Genomic DNA, 18,988 nt, shown 5'->3' with positions numbered 1-18,988 from the left:
GCCCTGTGGCTCCCATGGTGCATTATGAGGTTTAGATCAGGCTCTTCTGTCTGAGCTCCACCGACTGGATCAAGTCGGCACTGAAGGGTCTCCTGGGGGTCTCGACCAAGGCCTTGTGCTTCATCTGACAACGCTCCAGGCAACAAGGCTGTGCCAGCAAGGGGACTAAACGCCAGGACAGGGTGACCTACTGTGGCTGCAGAGGGTCCCGGTGAAGGAAGAGGAGGGCAAGTCCCTCCCCGGGGCTTCTCTTGGCCACGAGCGTGTGTACACACAGCCAAGCCCGGACAGACACCCCCCCAACCAGACATCGAACAGCCTGCCTCCAGGCAGACACTTGCAGGCCTGATCCCAAGGCCGATTTCCCGTGACTGGTTTTAAATGATGTGCTAGAAGCCAGCAGCAAACAGCCCAACAGAGGAGCCCAGCGTTGGCCATTGAGCCTTCCAGATAAGGAACTGCTAACAGGACGAGGGGGTGGGGAGGGGCATGCACAGTGGAGGGCGGGGAGGTGGGCAGGGGAGGAGAGAAAGGAGAGAGCCGACCCCCAAACACAGCGAACTAGAAGCCCACTAAACGCTAAGACTATCGCCCTAGCTACACGGAACTACTGGGGAGGAGAGAAGTTCAAAAGGGAAGGAGCTATTCTAGAAACGTCAGGCTAAGCTACTGCAAATGCCAACGAAAAGAGACATACTTGCATTTAAATATGGTAATAGGGCTGTTGAAGGGGGAAAAAGAAAGATCCAGGTGAAATAAAAGTACACGGCAATGACCCCTGCCGAGACCAAGGAAGGGACTCCCCACCAAGTCCACTCCCCATCTCTTCCGGGCAGGATCTAGATTTCTGGAGATGTGGGTGCTGGCGGAAAGTGCTGAAGGAAAATAAGCAAGAAGTCAAGTTATTTCTCCCAGTCCGAACTCGACACCGGGCTCCCCTGCAGGCTGGGAGCAGGGCTCAGGGGACCCTGGGGGAGAAGGAAGTGGGCAGGCACAGAGGAAGGTCCTTAGGCTTTTGCACTGTCTCACCTCCTGCTCGGAACAGGTCTCCCTGGAAGCATGAAAAGAAGGCAGTGGGGAGCAATGGAGAGGGGACAGACCTGACCTGGGGGAGGGGAGTTGAATCAATAAAAAGACTTCAACAAAAGGTCTATTTTCTGAAGTTGAGAGCATTTTGGACAGAAAGTCTGAGAGAAAGAGGGAGAAAAAAAAAAACCTTATCTAAGAAAGGAAATCTATTATCCTTAATCTCAGATAAAGGCTCCTGCTGGAGACTGCGCAGCAGACACAGCTGAGGGCTGGAATTTAATCTCAAGCATCAAAGCAGGCTGAGCGGAGTGACAGGTGTGAGGAGGGGGGGCAGGGGAGGAGAGCCACCTGGTGTGCCCAGAACAGCTAGGCACCCTCAGAGCACAGGGCCACAGCCCCGGACCCCGGCCCGGCCTCCTTGGGAAGCCCCAGGGAGGAGGCTGCTGTCCCAGCGCCCTGCACGGGGCTGGCTTCTGGGCCTGCTTCTCCTGCTCCCTGCTACCGCTCCTGTCCTGTTAGGCTGCCCAGCTTCACTGGTCACCCCAAACATGCTGGAAACAGCTAAGCCCCTGATGCCATTTCCAAGGCCAGTGGGCTCTCCGTGGTGGTGGAGTTTGCAGGGGATGTGCGAGCACAGATCCAGGAAAGAGGTGTATGTGTGTGTGTGTCCAGGAAAGAGGTGTGTATGTGTGTGTGTGTGTCCAGGAAAGAGGTGTGTATGTGTCCAGGAAAGATGTGTGTGTGTATCCCCAGAAAAGAGGTGTGTGTGTCTGTGTGTATCCCCAGGAAAGAGGTGTGTGTGTGTCAGGGACTCTGGGGCTGCTCCAGCCAGGGGCCCTCTCGGGCCTAAGCCGCCCTGAGGCAGTGCAGCCTGCCTCCAGGATGGCAGGAGGGATCCCAGGACCAGAAGCTCCCAGGGCTGGACCTGTGGGAGCTGGAAGAACAGGAAGGGGGAGCCTTGTAGATCCTCTCCATCTTGTTCTCAGCATCTCTCCCCAGGCCCCCGGGAGTCAGTGGGCACTGGCGGCAGGGTCCCTCCTAGAGAAACCTCTCTTGTTTTATTTTTGAGGGGTGGGGGTTCAGGCTGCCCTGGCAGTGGGTGTTCAGGGCAAGACTGCAGGGAATTAGGCAGGCCTGGTAGGGCTCGGGACTCCTCGTGATGGCTGAGGGCCAGGCAAGCGTGGCAGAGGCCCTGCTCCAGGAGTACCCGTGGGCACCCTAACACCCCACTACCCCGATGACCATCCCCCCTCAGCGGCCGGGAATGCAGAGAGGGGCTCCCTCCCCAACACAGCCTGTGTGGCCAATGCAGGAAGGGGGGCAACCAGTCTCATCCCTGAGAGGCAGGTTAGCCTGACAGCCAAGTGCACAGACAAGGAGCCCGTCCGGGTTCAAATCCCAGCCCAGGCACCTTCTAGCTGAGCGATTCCTGGCAGGCTGCCTCCTAACCTTTTTCTGTGCCTTGGTGTCTCCGTTTGTAAAAGAGATGGACACTATTAACTGGAGATTAATAGATGCAAAGTGCTTAGATGACTGCCTGCCAGGAAGTAAGCTTCAGTGAGTGTCAGCTGCCCTCTGATGAGGCTTCCAGGTCTCTCTCTGTCCAGCCATCAGCCCTGCCCTCAAGACACGGCTCTGCTCCAGGCAGGGCTATTCCACGTCCATGCTGGGCCACAGGGTCAGCAGGTCGTTAGCACACGGGAGGCCTGAATCCCTGTTGGTAACATTGGGCTGGAATCTTTCATGACGTCCCAACTTCATGCTGTCCTTTTAGTGGAACGAAATTTCCAGACCTCAGACTTAGAACGTGCGTTCCACTCAGCTCTAACAATGGGCCAAGCTGGCTGGCTCGACGCTGGTGGCCTAATACATCCCATTTTGCAGTGGTAAATTAGGCACAAAGGGGGAAAATGTCTTGCTAATGAAATCTCAGGACTTGAGAGCTCCAGGTTGCCTACCCGGCAACTTAGGTGTTAGGAAGGTAGTGTATTTCTCCTGTTCTAGAATCTTGCATTTAAAAAGAAGATGCTTGGGTGTGGAAGAATGAAGCACCAAAGATGGAACTCTAGGCACGGGCAGGTGCCACACCTCCTGGGAGCTGTCATTCAGACCCAAAGACCCAATCTCACCAGTCTGCAGTTCCTCCACCCCACCAGTGGGATAACAGAGGAATCACTGGGGTTGGCATCAAACCCAATGTTCCACTTCCGTGTGCCAGAGTAACTAGCTCCTTTCTCCTGCAAGAAGGTCAGGCTGGATGACCTCTAAAGTCCCTCCACCTCCGAGCCTCCCTGAGCCTGTAAGAGGGTGACAAACCCACATCCCTGTCACTGGAAAGGGGGCTCTGGGGTTGGCCCCACCACACCTCTGGTGTCAACAACCCATCTAAGGGAAAGCTGCTGCCATCCCATCCACATAGAAGGAGGTGCTTTTTCTGGACTTGCTGGAGCTGTGAGGTTTTATTGGAAAACAGAAGTCGATGGCACTTTCGTTTTTTTTTTTTTTTGAGAACTGTATGACCCACACCTACTTTTATTCTGTGGCGCTCACCCACTTCTGCCTACAGAAGACTCTAGTGGAGCACCAGCTGATGATGGTCAGACGCCCAGAGGCAGTGGAGGAGCACCAGGGCAGGGATACACCGCTCTGGGTAAACTGAGCTGACAGGCAACGCTGCCTGCAGGCTCGACGGCCCCTCCACCCCCGTGACCCTGCACCCCAGGGCCACAAACTCAGATGCCCACAGGAGCGGGCTGGGAGCATGATGAGCAGTGAAGCGGTCTGTCTGGTGGACCCATCCTCACGCCGCCCCGTCACTGACCACCTGGGGAGCCTTCACAAATGCTGAGGTCTGGGTCCCACCCCAGGAGGTTCTGATCCATCTGGTTTAGGGTTCAGTCTAGACAGGGAGACCCTTAAATACTTCCCAGGCGATCCCCTGGGTGCAGCCAAGGGGGAGAACCTTTGGTTCAAAGGCTTTCAAAATTTTTAAAAGGTCAGATCTCAGCTCACATCTGCATAGTCTGTCTCCCCGCTGCCCTGGCAGAAGGGAAGGCCCTCCTGAGACTATGAGGGGCTCTAACCCTCATGACCATCTCCTTCGAGAGCCCCAGCAGGGTCTCCGTTCAGAGCAGCGGGTCTCTATCCTGGCTGAGGGAGCCTGAGCACACAAGAACCAGGAGGGGCTCCATCCTGATCTTTGTAAGTCCTTTCAGGTCATTCTGATGCACTGTGGGGGCAGAGAATCCCTGACTGAGAGGGAGCCTTGGGGTGTCCATGGCTTTCAGTCAACACTGAAGGGCCCCACTGCCCTTCCACTGTGGTCATGGACCTGTTTCTTTGCATCCTCTCCCCTTCCTGGTTTGAGAAGATACTCTCTTGGCTTGGTTCCTACTTATTTCTGTGATCTTGGATGGGGGATTCTGAGGTTCCTTATGGCTCTGACAGGCTGTGGTTGTGATGGGTATCTTTGCAAACTTCTCTTCTAATGTCCTTCCATCCTGCATGGTACATTAGGAAGGACAATTTTCCTGCACTGTGCTTGCTCCGAGCACTCCCTGCCCCCTCCCCAGCACATCCCGCATCTCCAGGAGGCACTCAGAGCTGCCCAGAGCCCCCTCTTCCTCTCACGTTGGGGCCCCACTCCCAGAGAGCCTGACCATCTGTCTGGGCACAGCGTGGACGAGAGAAACTCCCAGCGCTTCCCCAAACGTGGCTGCATCAGAGAACATGGTTTTAGGCACTGCTTGCTGGAGTCCTGGGGCTCTTCTGGGGAAGCAGGATGTAGAAAGCTCTACCTGGGGACCCTGGCCCTGTACCCTTCTCCAAGGGCCTTTCTGCCTCCTGACAGAGTGCTGGGCCCACACAGCCCTTGCTCAGCTGGAACTTGTGCAGGGACCTCCGTGAGGGACCTCTGTAACTCCCACCCTGCTCTCAGCTCCTTATCCACCCAATAAACCTTCAGTGAGCACCTACCTGAGTACCTACCTATCACTGAGTACCTTCACTGAGTACCTATCACTGAGTACCTTCACTGAGCACCTACCTACCACTGAGTACTTTCACTGAGTACCTTCACATCACTGAGTACCTAGATGCCGGGCACTGTTCTAAGCACTGGGGTCACAGCAGTGAACTACACATACGTATGTTCCACTCTCACAGAACTTCTAGTCACTAGCCCCTGATGGGAAAGGGGGCTCCGGCTGTGGACCAGGCTGCCCACAAACCAACTCCCCAGGAACGGAGAGAAAACTGTCCACCAGGGTCTTAGGTGAAAGGGGAGCTGTGACCACTCTGCCAGGGAGAAGCGGGGATCGGCCCTGGACCCACCAGCTTGGAGCCAGGCGCGTGACCGCTCTATGGTCTTCTCACCGCTGAGCTCAAGTCCTGGGTGTGGCTACGTCAAATCCTGCTTGGAAAGGGGGTCAGCTATCAGAAGTCTCAGTGTAGCAAGATGGTGGAGTGCGGGAGGTGCCCACCCCAACTTTTTCTCCAGGATCCAGGACACAAAAGGAAAGGGAATGGAGGTTTTCCTGTGGTTGTGATCTTGACCCAGACCGCAAAGGTCTCACCATTTCAATTCAGTTAAAAAAAAACCCATCCAGCTAGGCCCGGGCACATGATACCAAGACACAGATCCTTCAAAATTTTTTTCAGACAGGACCCTGTCTGAAAGGGGGTAAATCCTTCTCTTTCTGGGCCCCCGAGAGTTCCAGCTTTGGCCTGACCATCTGGGCCTTGTGGACAAGGCAAGGTTTCTCTGCAGCACTGACCGCAAGGCCAACGTCAGGACGGCTGATACAACAGCTCTGCCTGCGCTGGGCATGGGAGGATACCCTGTTCATCCCTCTCTGGAGCAGGGCCGCAAGGGTGAGAACGACCACCAGGAGTCCACGCCAAAGCCAGCTCTCGCTGCCCCAGGACAAACATCAGCCTGTCTGAGACCGAGACCAAGATCAAGACCTTCAAAGGGAAGGCGTCTCACCCTTAGTTTCTGAGGAGACATCAGCAAACAATCTGGAGAGTTTCTCCTTCCCTCCCCCACCCCTCCGCTCACTCCTCATAAAATTGTCATTTCCACTTTTGAGTCACTGTCACAACGACCACCGATGTGTCAGGACAAGCCACTTGCCTGACCACTGGTCCTTCCAGAGCTCACTGTGCAGATGACTTCTCGCACTTCTCAAAGTTCAGCGGTCCAATTGCAGATTAAGGAGTCGATGTTTTGCATCCTCCCCACTGGGTCCCTCGCTGAGCCATTTAAATCTAAACACCTGAACTCCCTGGGGCTCCTCACTTGCTTGTTTCCCTAGCTGCAGTCTATGGACTTTTGCAGGAAAATGCCAGTCTGACAGCACCCACTTCTGTGGACCAGGACAGCAGACGCTCGAGTCCTGAGCACCCCAAGACTTTCTGCCGAAAGACCCCAGGCTCCACGTTGGGCCCACCATCTGTGGGTAAACTAACAGCTCTGACCTCAAGCTCCCAGCCCTGTAAACACAGACTCCTTCACTTTTTGACTCCTGAGATGGGCTGTTTCAGGTGTTGAATTGGTGGCCCACCGGATGGTCAGGGGGCTGTGGGGGAGATCCAAAGGTGGGGGGAATGGGAGGCACTCTGGGGGCTCCAGGCAGCCACTATTTACCAACCTGGACAGAAACTAGTAGGTCAGCTGGTAAAGAATCCACCTGCAATTCAGGATACCCCGATTTCACTCCTGGGTCAGGAAGATCCCCTGGAGAAGGGACAGCCCACCCACTCCACTATTCTTGGGCTCCCCTGGTGGCTCAATTGGTAAAGAATCTGCCTGCAATGCAGGAGACCTGGGTTTGATTCCTGGGTTGGGAAGATCCCCTGGAGAAGGGAAAGGCAACCCACTCCAGTATTCTTGCCTGGAGAATCCCATGGACAGAGGAGCCCGGCTGGCAACAGACCATGAGGTCGCAAAGAATTGGACACGACTCATGGACTAAGCACAGCACAGCACACAGAAAAATCATTAAAACTTCGATCAGCCTGCAGATCCTGCCACCGCACGTCAGCCCTGGGTCAAAGGGTAAAGTGCAGATAGAACCTTCTCTGTGCCTTTGTCTCCTGACCTTTAAAAGTAGACGAGCCGATGAGAACATGATTACAACCCTGATGATAAGAACACCACCTGTCACTGGGGCGCTTTCCATGGGGCCAAGAAGATTTCCCCAAGTATCTCAGTGAGCTCTCCCTGCAACACCCCGCCCTCCTGGAAGATGTTCCTCAGTGAAGGACTCAGGTCCGGAGAGGTTAAAGGAAACCATGCACAATGTGATTAAAAGCGAAGTGGCAAAAACCCCATCTCCCAGGCTCACTACTGTGCCATCCGAGACGAGTTATGCAACTCTCCCCTCAGCCTCACTCTGCTCCTCTGCAAGCGCGGTTAACCACCTCCTCGAAGGGCTGCTGAGAAATTCGGTGGAATGGCGGCACCAGTGGCCCGTTATGTCACTGGATGAGCTCTCAGTAAGCGGAATAATAACTTCTATTCCTATTTTTATTATTATTGCCCACGGTGATAACAGTAGCGTAGCCTTCCTATTCTAAAATCCTCTTAATTTACATGACATTTCACATCCGAAGGGCTTTAATAGATCATATTTATACTTTGCTTGTGAGTGATAAGGATACGTCTCATCTGAAGTACAAGCTCTAATTTGGGTGGGTAATGTGACGGCAGGAGGGCTTGCAGGGCCCCAGGGAGGGCCTGGCTGGTCACAGCCCTGGGACGGGGACAAGGACCCTGGAGCCCTTCAGCTTGCCCTCATCAGCTGGACTGGCGGTCATGCCGCCTGGACTTGTCCAGTGCCCCCAGGCTCCTCTAGGAAGGGCTCAGCTAGGGCAGCCTCTGGGGGTTCTCCCTGCTTGTTCCTCTGTCCCCAGCACATGCTGTACCCAGCAGGGTGGTGTCTCTGGCTCATCACTATCTCCAGCATCTAGGCGGGGCTGTGGTACAGCAGGTGCTAATGACTATGTGCTGAATGAGCAAAAGGATGGATGGGGAGAAGAGGAACCAACAGGAGAGGGGCGGGGAGGAGAAGACAGCGCTTCCTGCCCTGAGCCTTACCTGAACCCTGACGTGCTCAAGGCTGGTGCCCCTGGCACAGACAAAGAAGTGTGGACAGGCCCTAAACCTGCTCCACAGAGAGCCACAGGACAGGCCCCACGCCCTTCCCTGCAAAACCGGGGTGCCCTGGGGCCATAAAACACCTCCTCAGGCTCGGAGCCGGGCAGCAGGGCTTCTGCGGGTGTCGGCACCCCCAGTCCTGTCCCCGTCTCGGGGACTGCATCTGGGTAACACTCTTCAGCTCACAGGAAGCCAACCCTGGGGCAGCCAGAACCCAGGGCCCACTGGGCCAGCTCAGTGCTACCCAGAGACGCCCCCAAAGGGACCAGCCAAAGGGAAGCATGGGACAGCTTTTTGGTCCACAAAGTGTCTGCCCGTGAGCTGCTGCGTCTGGGAAGAAGCGGCATCAGTTTTCCAATGCCAAGGTCGGTTGTCTGGCTGTTCTGGCCCAGATGATGGGATAGCATCTGCCCAACGGAGGCAGGGGGAGAAGACATGCAATGCTTTTGTGCCCTTACACTTGCTGATCCCTTGATGTGGAATACCCTTCCTTCATCTCCTGCCTGGCAAACTTCTACTCATACCTGAAAACCCATCCAGATGGTACTCCTTCCCGACAGCTTTCCAGTTACTCCTCCTGCGCCCCCGCCCAGTCAGACCCCAGAGGGATACGTCTGGCCACTTGTGTGACACCCCTGCAGACTCTGACTTCCTCACCGGGCTTAGGATCCCTTCCTGACCCCCAGAGTGGGTCCTGATGTCACGGTCTAGCCCACCGCACAGACTGCCCTCTGCTGTTACACCCCCAGCTGAAGGCGCAGGAGCGCAGGTGGTGACACCATTGGTTGCGGCTTCTCAGGGGCAGGGGATCCAAGCGGACGCGGACTCAGGGCAAAGTTCTCCAGGCAGGACTCTGCGCTGCCTTTTCAGGCTGGGGGGAGGGGACAGCGCCCCTCCTGGCCACCCTGGCTTGGAGGCACGAGCTGCCCACCCCTCAGGCCTGGCACTGCCGTCTGCCCACAACCTCACACTCTGTAATTTGTTGTTGCTGTTGTTTTGGTTTTTTTTAAGCTGCAGTCTTTCATTGGCTTTTGCTGATGGAAATTAAAACTGAAGGGCTTGAAGAAAGGTGATTATGTTCCTGCTGGCGGGCTTACTGGGGGCTCTGTGAGCCTGATGGTACAGGGGCCTCGAAGGAGTGAGAGGGGCGTGAGGACACCGCTGGCGGAGACCGGTCTGGGGGGCTCCACGCAGGACCTCAGTCTCCGCCGCGCAGAACGGCATGAAGCCACGCCCACTGCCGCCCGCACAGGATTGGCCGGGCCACGCCCCCTTCCCAGAGCTGGAGCGTGTGCCCGGCCGGCGACCCTCTCAGCAGCCTGAGGAAGGGGATAGGACAGGGGTCAGTAATCCCGTTGGACAGACGGGGAAATCAAGGCCCAGAGGTGGCTGGCCTCCCACAGCAAGCCGGGGGCAAGAACTTGGTCCACTCACTCCCCTTTGGAGAATAGGGTGCTCTAGCCCCAGCACACCGAATCACGTTTCCCTTCACTTGTGCAGAGGGAGTTTCAAGAGGCGCAGAAACCTGATCAAAAGTGAAATCCGCAATCCCTGTCAATTCAGACTGCTCCAATTGATTTTACAAACATTTATTAAGCGCCGGTTAGGCACCACGCTCTGCTTTCCTCATCGGGAAGAGCGTCCGCTTCTAATTCTCCAGCACAGGTGGCCGCGTGGGAGGGTGGCCCACCCGCAGCTCACGCCAGGATCCGGGTATGCTGCTGACTTCAGCTTCCCCATTTTCTTCTAAAGCAGCAGCTGCACTGTCCTGACTGACCTGGACTTAATATCCAAATGAGGGGATAAGCCGCCAGTCTGCATCGGGCCGGGTGGCATGGGAGTGGGCGGACCACAGGGAGAGCTGGCTTGAGGCTTCGAGCCTGCCTGAGGGTCCCGTCTGTGGTCTGTGAAGGGGCAATCCTAGAGATGAGGGTGGGGCTGGAGGGCGGTGCAGATTCAAGGCTGGCGGTGGAGCAGATGTGAGCCCGCTGCTGGGTTGGGAGGGTCTTCCCCTTTCAACGGAGCCTCTCTAGTCACAGTGCTGAAACATGGAGCTGTGGGCCCCGGGACTCTTCTTGTCAATGGACCTGGGAAGCCAACCTCCATTTTGGCATTTCAAGAAGAGGTCCCCTCCAGTGAGGACCAGCCATCGCTCACTGACGGGGCTCTGATCTGAAGCCAGCCAGGAGTGCCGAGCCAGGAGGTACCGGCAGAGCTGAGGCACCACATGGTCCACCAGAGCTCCCCTCGAGGGCGGTTCTGGGGCCGGGAGTGAGGAAGGGACTCGTTACAAACTTCAGCAGGAGCAAAGTCCTCACTTTAAATTGACGTCCACGTGAGGGGGCATCCCTAGCCACTAGTCCTATGATTCCACCATAGCGGCCCCGCAATCACCTCCCCCAAGTCACAGAGGCTGGGAGGGAGGCTCGCTCCTTTCTCTCCAAGAACTTGAGCAGAGAAAGCAGAACGTTTTCTGGTGGGAGTGCAAGTGCCGGTCTCCTGAGCAGGGCCTGAGCACGAGGGTCTCGGTCGGCCACCTGGTGGGCTGGCCGAGGGGTGGCCGAGAGGTCCCTGGAGTCACTCCCTGAGGCCCAGGGGCCCCATCCAGGCAGGACCCCAGGCCTTCGGCAGGGCAGCTGCCAGCATTTCTGAACACTTTCCACATCTTGTAAACTGGAAAGAACTGACAGGTTGGGTGGGAGCTGGTTGCGGAAGTAGCCCCTTTCCTATGGCCAAGGCTGCTTTCGCCGGTCATCTGGTTTAAGAGATCTTGTGCTATCTTCCCTCCGCTTTCCACATTCAAGCCATGGCCCTCAGCTCAGGATAAGACAAGACCCCTAAGCCTTGGTCTTTGCCTAAAGACCAGACAATCTGACCTAAGCATCCGTTGCAGAGCCTTGGCCAAAGATGCACGACAGCAGCTTCTCCCCCAGAGGAAACAGCATCAGTGTGAGCCACGGCCCCCACCCTAAGACCCATACCCTCCATGTGGAACAGAATGACCATCTTTCAGAGGGACCAAAAAACCATCAACCAGCGTCTGAGAACCGTCATTAGGCTAGAATAAGCAAGGCAAAATATGCAGTGAGCAGGCCTGAGCCCCAGATCCGGCCACCACGCAGGCATCGCTAATCAACCACAGCCCCCTTTCTGCTGAGCTAAGACCTGGCCTTGTGATTCTTCTCAGGCCAGTGCCCCAGGAAGTCAGTCCTCATCAGCATCTGGGATGAAACCAATGTTCATTGCTGAGGATACAGAAGCTCAAACCGGCACTTTCAGAACCAGAAGCCCAGGGTCTCCCCACCTGGGACCTGTCCCACCTGGCTGTCCCCAGACCATCGCCCTAGGAGGGAGGTGTGAGCATGGAACCTGGGGTGCTGGCCTGACCCTCCTGACTGTCCCAAGGGCCCCGAGTCTGAGGCCACTTCAGTAGCCAAGACTGTGGTTGAGACACTTTCTGGTGGTTGGGGCCGAATGAAGCCGTGCTGTTCCCAGTAGAGCGGAAAGACCCCCAGAGGGCCATAGTCAACCTGAGGCCGGGGAGAGGAACAGACCCAGAGAGGAGGCGGGGCAGTGCAGAAAGAGGGGGGCATCCTTCTGACGCACCTGCACACGCTCCTCACTGCCCCCTCTACCCCTGTAAACCACTTCTGACTCGCTTTGGAGATGATCACATCATTCCTCGACTTAAAAGTCACTAAGGACTTTTCTGGTGGCTCAGATGGTAAAGTGTCTGCCTGCAGTGCGGGAGACCCGGGTTCGATCCCTGGGTTGGGAAGATCCCCTGGAGAAGGAAATGGCAACCCATTCCAGTACTCTTGCCTGGAAAATTCCACGGACTGAGGAGCCTGGTGGGCTACAGTCCATGGGGTCACAGAGTCGGACACGACTGAGCGACTTCACCCTAAGGACTTTTCATGTGTTTTGGGGATCAAATTTGTGAATTCGGGAACCTGACAACACTCACTCAGCCCTGCTTCCCTCTCTAACTTTGTCTCTCCCCTACCCCCACTCCAAGATGCTCTTGCAAGCACCCCATACACTGAACTGCTCTTAATCCCTAGGACCTGCACCGTATCCTCTCTCAGGTTTGTGGCAGAGATTGCTAAGTGTCCCCTAATATCTATTTCATGTGTCTTCCTTAATACCAGAATCCTGTTTTTAGCTGGTACATAGTTACCAGGAAGACAGACATTTCTGAGGTTCCCCAGCAGCTACATCTGGACATATGACTAAGGCCTGACCAAAGGGATCTACACAGAGTGCCACACATGACTTCTAAGAAGTGTTATTAACGGGAAGAGATGTGTTCTTCTGGGATAAGTATGCAATGGCTGGAGCTTGGGCAGCCTCCTCAGACTATGAGATGCAGTCTTATGTTGAAGAGAAAAGAACACAAAGATGAGAGAAACTCAGATCCCTGATACTACAGAGCGACATCCAGGTTTCTTCCACATTGGAAAGAAAAAACAAATTCTTATTTTGTCAAGGCCATTATTATACTGTTTTCTTTTTAAAAAATACTTGATTCAGTGTCTAAGGAAGTCATTTCTCTGCCTGGGGGGTAATTCCTTCTTTTCTTTACCCATCTCATTTTATTTCACTTGGTAAGACCCAGTTCTGGTGCCACTCCAGGCAGGACTAGCAGCCTGTTTTGTCCTCTTGTCGCAGAAAAAGACTCCCTCTCTCTAGCTAAGCACCTGTCCCAGGATGCCAGTGGGTTTGATTGCTGGTTCTCTCTCCCTCAGCTGGACCATGAGCATCCTGAGAAGGGATTTTATTCATGTCTAGATGTTTGGTACCTAATCCAGGGCCTGATGATCAGTAAATGGGGAGGGAGGGACGAGGAAGGGTAAAGCAGGGAGTCCCAGTAACTCTCTTGGGGATCCCCAATCATTTCTTTCACTGATAAGTAGATCCCCCAGCAGGCAGCTTCATCGGGGGTGACGAGGAAGCGAAAACCATTCTGGCAAGTGACAGAATAAGAACACTAATGCCCACTATTTCTAAACTTTCAGCTGTACAGCAGTTACCAGTTGACAAGGCATGTTCACATATACACAATATCCTACTTAATTCTAACAACCTTGGCAGTGTTATAATGTCGAGGGCTCAGACGGCTAGGTCACTTGCTCAAGGTCGCATGGCTACTGCGTAGCAAGTAGGACCTGGAAATGAGATCTTCTAGCTTTACATCCTGCAACATAGGTGCCTCCTCGGACCTCCACCGTACAGGGGAATTTGGAAAGCAAGCCACGTGCAAACCACATGTTGGCTGGTGTGCTCAGTGCATGTGTGGGCTCACACACACCTGGTGTACAGATGTCAGGGGCTCCAGATGTTCAGCAGTGTCTTCCCTTGGGGGTGGGGGCGAAGGCAGAGGAAGGAAGGGGTGGCGGGGTGGACCACGCAGCTGCTGCACGCCTGTGCTCCGCTGTGACTCAAGGACAGGGCCGCCTCGAGCAAGTGTAGGAGACAAGAGGAAGCAGGGAGGGCTGGGGGCAGAGACCACCAGGGCAAGTGCACCTGCCTTCAGAAGCCGCACCAGGCTGTCACTGGGGCCGGTTACTTAGTGCAGTCACCTCTCCCGGAGTGCGAACAGGGTGCTGTGAGGCTGAGACACGGCAGCACAGAGCACATCCATGGTAAACATTTTATTTTTCTACCTTAGTTGCTTATGGGGGTAAAAATAAAATGTCATTAGGGAGAAGCACAGATGAACTATTTATGGAGATGAGGAAAATTCACAATGGCTCGAACGTCTGTGAGCTAAGTATACTAGCATAAGTTCACTAAAGCAAAGCAATTCACAGCAGAACAAAACAAGCAGGAAAAAAAAAAGCCATACAGATTTTGAAAAATAGCATCTATGAAAAAGTCTGTGGGAAAATAAAAGGAAATTAACCAATGACGACATCAAGCATCTTTAATGAGATGAGCCAAACTGCACACGTTGGGCCTAAAGGATGTGTGTGCATGCTTGTTGCTAAGTCGTGTCTGACTCTTTGCGACCCCATGGGGCCCGCCAGGCTCCTCTGTCCATGGGATTCTCCAGGCAAGAATACTGGAGTGGGTTGCCATTGCCTTCTCCAGGAGATCTTCCCGAACCAGGGGTCAAACCCACGTCTCCTGCATTGGCAGGTGGGTTCTTTATCACTGAGTCATCAGGAACACTGACATTCAGACAGATGGCTGGGTTTACATCAAATGCATCTGACAGATGCACGCAGGTCACTTCTCACAAGCCCTGAGGATGAACAAGGGGTGATTCCTGAGGGGCCAACTGAGCCGTACGTAGCTCATTAATCCAAGAGAGCAGGGAAGTGGATGATCAGGCTCATAGGGAAAGGAAGCCCTTTGGGGTCCTGACCTGATCAGGATGAGCCCTCTATACCCATCCCCTCTGACCTGTGGGCTAGGAGGCCCTTGAAGCCAGCTGGGAAAGCAAGGCCAGTGGGCAGCCAGGTGGGGGCAGAGGTGCTGGGAAAGAGGGCCCAGAGTGGACGGTGCCCACAGGGCCTAAGGTGAGGCCTCACCAGGGTGCCTCCACGGCCCCCTTCCCAGAGATAAGTGTGCATGATTATAGCAACAACCACAGAGGGGCTGGCTCCAAAAGACAAAGACACCCAGATATGTTTGTACAATTTTTCTTCCAGATTACATTGTGCACGTTAGTATTTACAGAACAATCTGTGTGCGTGTGTGTTCACTTCTGGAACTGTCCACCACAGGATACAGTGGACAGGTCGCATATCCTCCACCCCTGTGGGCCAGCACTGAACAGCCCATCCATGAAATGCACCAGTATTGTTTAAAGTAAGCTGATGCCTTCTCCCTGGATTCCCGCGAGGAAGCTCCACACCGCTCGAGAGAAGTTCCCCTCTGGCCTGCTGCACTGGGAGGGTGACAAGCGGCCTCGGTGGGGAGGGAGTCCCAGTGCAGACAAAAAGCAAACTGGGAGGGAACTGGGGAACAAAGCTGACTTTAAAAAACTGAGTGAAGCATTGGGGACGTGAGTCCTTCCCAAGAATTACGAAGGAGAAAAAGAACGTTTGTGCCAACAGGCAGCCGGGACAGTGCTCGGCGGGCACTGGTGGCAGCCGGGTGGCCCTGGCCGGGACCCTGTCCTCTCTCCAAGCGATGGGAGCAAGCCCCAATCTGTCACGCCTCTCTTAAGAGCTAGCTGATAAAAACTGTGTCTTGTGAAACTGGCAATAGTCTGCAAAGTGAAAAAAGAACAGAAATTAACAGACCGAACTGAAATCAGAGGGGAAAAAAGTGAGGAAATGGGAGACCATGATCAGGATCGTAAGAATTCCAGCCCCCACACCAATCCAGGAGGGCGGAGGTAGGACCACACAGCAGACATCTGGGCGTGGGAAGGAGCCGCATCCCTAGGGGTGCACCATCACTCAGTCTTTCTGGAAGAGAATTGCTCCCCACTCTAATAACTACCCGAAGCGTCTAGCCCTCTTGATGGGCACATTTCTCTCTTTTTTTTTTTTTTTCATAGAAACCTAACAGTGGGCAGAGGCAGGCATTTAACACCAACTGTGAGGCTAGAAGGGTGTGCGGCAAGCCCAGATCACACAGGTAGAGTAGCAGGGACAGCGGCAGATGAGAGGGGGATTCACGGAGAGCGCCAGCTCAGGTGGAGAGGAGGCAGTCGGTGTTAAGAAACACCTGCCTCTGCCCATCGTTAGGCTGAGAAAGGACAGTGATGTCCCACCCATTAGATGCTCTATATTCTGCACAGACAGTAGCTACTAGCCTGCTGAGTAAATGAAATGTGGTTAGTGTGGCTGATGAACTGGATTTTCATTTTACTTAATTTAAATTTTAGAAGCTTCACGTGGCTGGTGTGATTGATTGTACTGGACGGATGGATGCTAGAAAGAGGAAGTATGGCAGTTACGACTCAGGCTACCTGGGTCCCAATTCGAGCCCTGACCTTTGCTGGTGGTGATCCCCTTGAACAGGGTTTCTACATCTCCAGGCTTCAGGGGAAATCCTGGGGAGGTGCAGACTGTGCCCAGCTTCCCGGCCTGGGATGCCTTATATCCTGCTCGGACAGGCCCATGGCCACTGGAGCTGCCACCTGCAGATGAGCAGGGGTGGGGGGTCCCCCTCGGGGCAGCCGGGGACTCCTGCTGAGGGCCCTGCCCTGGTGGGGGACCACCCTGCCAGGGGGACAGGCTTGTGGGGAAGCCCCCCCACTCACTCCCGCTACCTGAACCTCTGCTCTTGGGTCTACTGTTTGCCTCCACCTTCCCCTTCCAATCAGACCCAGGGACCATCTAGCCCAAGTCCCTCATTTACAGAAGACAAAAGGGAGGCCCTGAGACCCTGGATGACCTGCCTGTGGTCTTGGGCAGCCAAGACAAGGGCTTCTGTGGCTGGGTGAGGACCTGTCCCCTGGAGGGCACGGCTCCCAGGGTCCCAGTGCCTCCTTACCTCCCCCATCACAGCCCTCCCCTTCTGAAGCTCAGCCCGAGCATAGGTGGGACTGAAGCCCTCGCCCACCATGAGCCCCCATCTCCACTGCCTTTAGAACGCCACCCCCGCCAGGGCCACATCCCACCCCGCTGGCCTCCCTGCAGCTCACGCCTCCGGGTCTGGCAGGATGACCAACCAGGAGTGGAGGTCCAGCTCTCTAGAACCTCCTCCCACAGCACAGAACCTAAGGCGAAAGAACTCTGTTCCTAACATCTTCTCTAGAACTCCAGCTGTCCTGAGGACACAAACACCCCAACACATTCTTGCTGTTCTCCAGGTCTGAGAAAGGCTGGCTGGCCCCCTCTAGGGAGAAGCAAGCCGCATAAAACATCGCTTCCTTCAGCAGTGCTCTCCATCCCTACAGGGTCCTTGGCCCCCCAGGTGAGGGTTCCAGGCCTCCCTAGCTACATGTGAGCTGGGCAGCCTGGGCATGTGAGTGGGCAACACCAGGGGCTCTGCCTTGAGTCTCTGATGCCCACGCAGAGGGGAAGGAGACTCTAACCACCCCTCCTCCCACCCCCCCACCCCTCAGGATGGAGAAGGGATCCAAACCCAAGAGCACACCCCACACACATGTCAGAAGGACATCAGAGCTGGAGGAGGGGAGGGCGAAGGACGATGGGGTCCAGACAGCAAGGCACGTGGGTGCTGGCAGCCAGAGGGCTGCAGAAAACCTTGGGCCCAGAGTTCAGTCCCTTCCCCAGGGAGAGAGAACTAGGAAGGAGCTCCAGAAAAGGGAGGGGGAGCGGACAGAGGGCTCCTGATCAATACTCCCCCGCCCCCCACAAGTCATTTTCTGTGACCCGGCACCCGTGAAACACTTCAGTTAATCAGAAACTGCATTCTGACCCAGTTAGATCTATAGGCTGGTCTGTGAATGGACTTAAGTATGAGCTGCTTCTCCTTAGGGCCCCTCCCCCCCCCACCCAATGCAGTCCACCTCCCACGTCCCCAAAGCCCCAGGAGACAAAGCCACTCACCTGGGAACTGATAGCCATAGCTAGGAGCAAATCCGGGGTAGCCGCGGCCATAGGTTGCCACAAAGTTGGGGTAGCCTTGAACACAGAGAGAAAGACCATGTCAGTGAGTGCAGCCGCCTCGGGTGGGAGAAGCTGGAGAGGGGTGGGAGTGAGAAACAGCGTGAGTTATTTTCCTCCACAAAGTGACTGTCTCCAGTGGGGGGTCTTTACCCAGGGCCTGGGGTCACCACTCACCCACGGCTGGGGCACCACCGTCAGCCTGCTGGGGACTAGACCCTATTTGGGCAGCTGCTACTGCTGCTAAGTTGCTTCAGTCGTGTCCAACTCTGTTCGACCCCACAGACGGCAGCCCACCAGGCTCCGCCGTCCCTGGGATTCTCCAGGCAAGAACCCTGGAGTGGGTTGCCATTTCCTTCTCCAGTGCATAAAAGTGAAAAGTGAAAAGGAAGTCGCTCAGTCATGTCCGATTCTTCGTGTCCCCATGGATTGCAGTCTACCAGGCTTCTTTGTCAATGGGATTTTCCAGGCAAAAGTACTGGAGTGGGTTGCTATTGCCTTCTCCGTCTAAAACAGTATACATTCAGTATGAGTCCTCAGGTGAGCTTTTAAATGAGAAGACTTTGTATAAATTTTTGTGCAGCCCGGGTAATCGCAGTAGTGGATGTGCCGTTTCTCCAAGTCGGAGTTACTCCTTCTATTGTATCTGACAGGCTGGATGTTTTGTGAAGTAACTGGCAGGGTGGCAGGTAAATTTGGATTATGAATTGCCAGCAGCACAGGATGGAGGTGGGGTTAAATTCTGAAGCATCTCTGCTTGTCTATCTGGATTTCCAGGCTCTGAGCTTGGTGGTGACGGGGGCGGGGGCGAGGTAAGTGGCCTGCTGGAGAAGAAACTGACTTGGCATGGTGTATGTGCAAGGGGGCATGCTCTGGAATTCCTTCATGGCGGTTGGAGGGACGGCGCAGGTGTGAGCATTAAGGCCTGCCATGGCGGCCGAAACGGAAACGTTAAGAGTGTCCATTACTGCTATCTGCTTGGTAGAACTGGGCATATCTAGATCCGGTGTATTCAGGAGCTGGTACAGATGGCCCTGCTGGAGAGGGACAGAAAGATGAAGGTCTGGTGTAGGAAGTTCTTGCTTGATGAAAATATTCATCACCTCTGGAGCTGCGGTCTGGTGGGAGCTGAATATGCTGGTGAACTCGGGGAGGGCCTGGGTTGGGGCCGCGGGAGGGGCTGTCGTCTCACTCTGGTGGCTGAAAATGGTAACAAGTTGTCTTGATGTGTGTTACACACGGTCTCTGGGATTTGTAGAGGCCAGAT

General features: G+C 55.0%; 1 protein-coding gene across 10 annotated transcripts in view; it reads right to left on the bottom strand.

The window, feature by feature from the left end:
- MSI2 (musashi RNA binding protein 2) overlaps positions 1 to 18,988 on the bottom strand; it is a 407,598-nt gene that overhangs the window by 29,807 nt on the left and 358,803 nt on the right. For 4 of the 10 annotated variants that reach the window (XM_027519820.1, XM_027519822.1, XM_027519824.1 and 1 more), the window contains 2 exons: positions 17,665 to 17,739; positions 698 to 721 (listed from right to left, as the gene is read on the bottom strand). In XM_027519820.1, coding sequence (XP_027375621.1) covers positions 698 to 721; positions 17,665 to 17,739 — 99 coding nt within the window. Of the gene's footprint in view, positions 1 to 697; positions 722 to 14,309; positions 14,436 to 14,819; positions 15,408 to 17,664; positions 17,740 to 18,988 lie in introns of those variants that run through there. The other 6 variants (XM_027519825.1, XM_027519823.1, XM_027519826.1 and 3 more) reach the window with 3 other exon arrangements.

This window comes from Bos indicus x Bos taurus, chromosome 19, assembly GCF_003369695.1.
Source record: "Bos indicus x Bos taurus breed Angus x Brahman F1 hybrid chromosome 19, Bos_hybrid_MaternalHap_v2.0, whole genome shotgun sequence".
Classification (NCBI taxonomy): Eukaryota; Metazoa; Chordata; class Mammalia; order Artiodactyla; family Bovidae; genus Bos; species Bos indicus x Bos taurus.
Note: the sequence above shows the minus strand (reverse complement) of the source record. Positions and strands in the feature narration are given on the sequence as shown.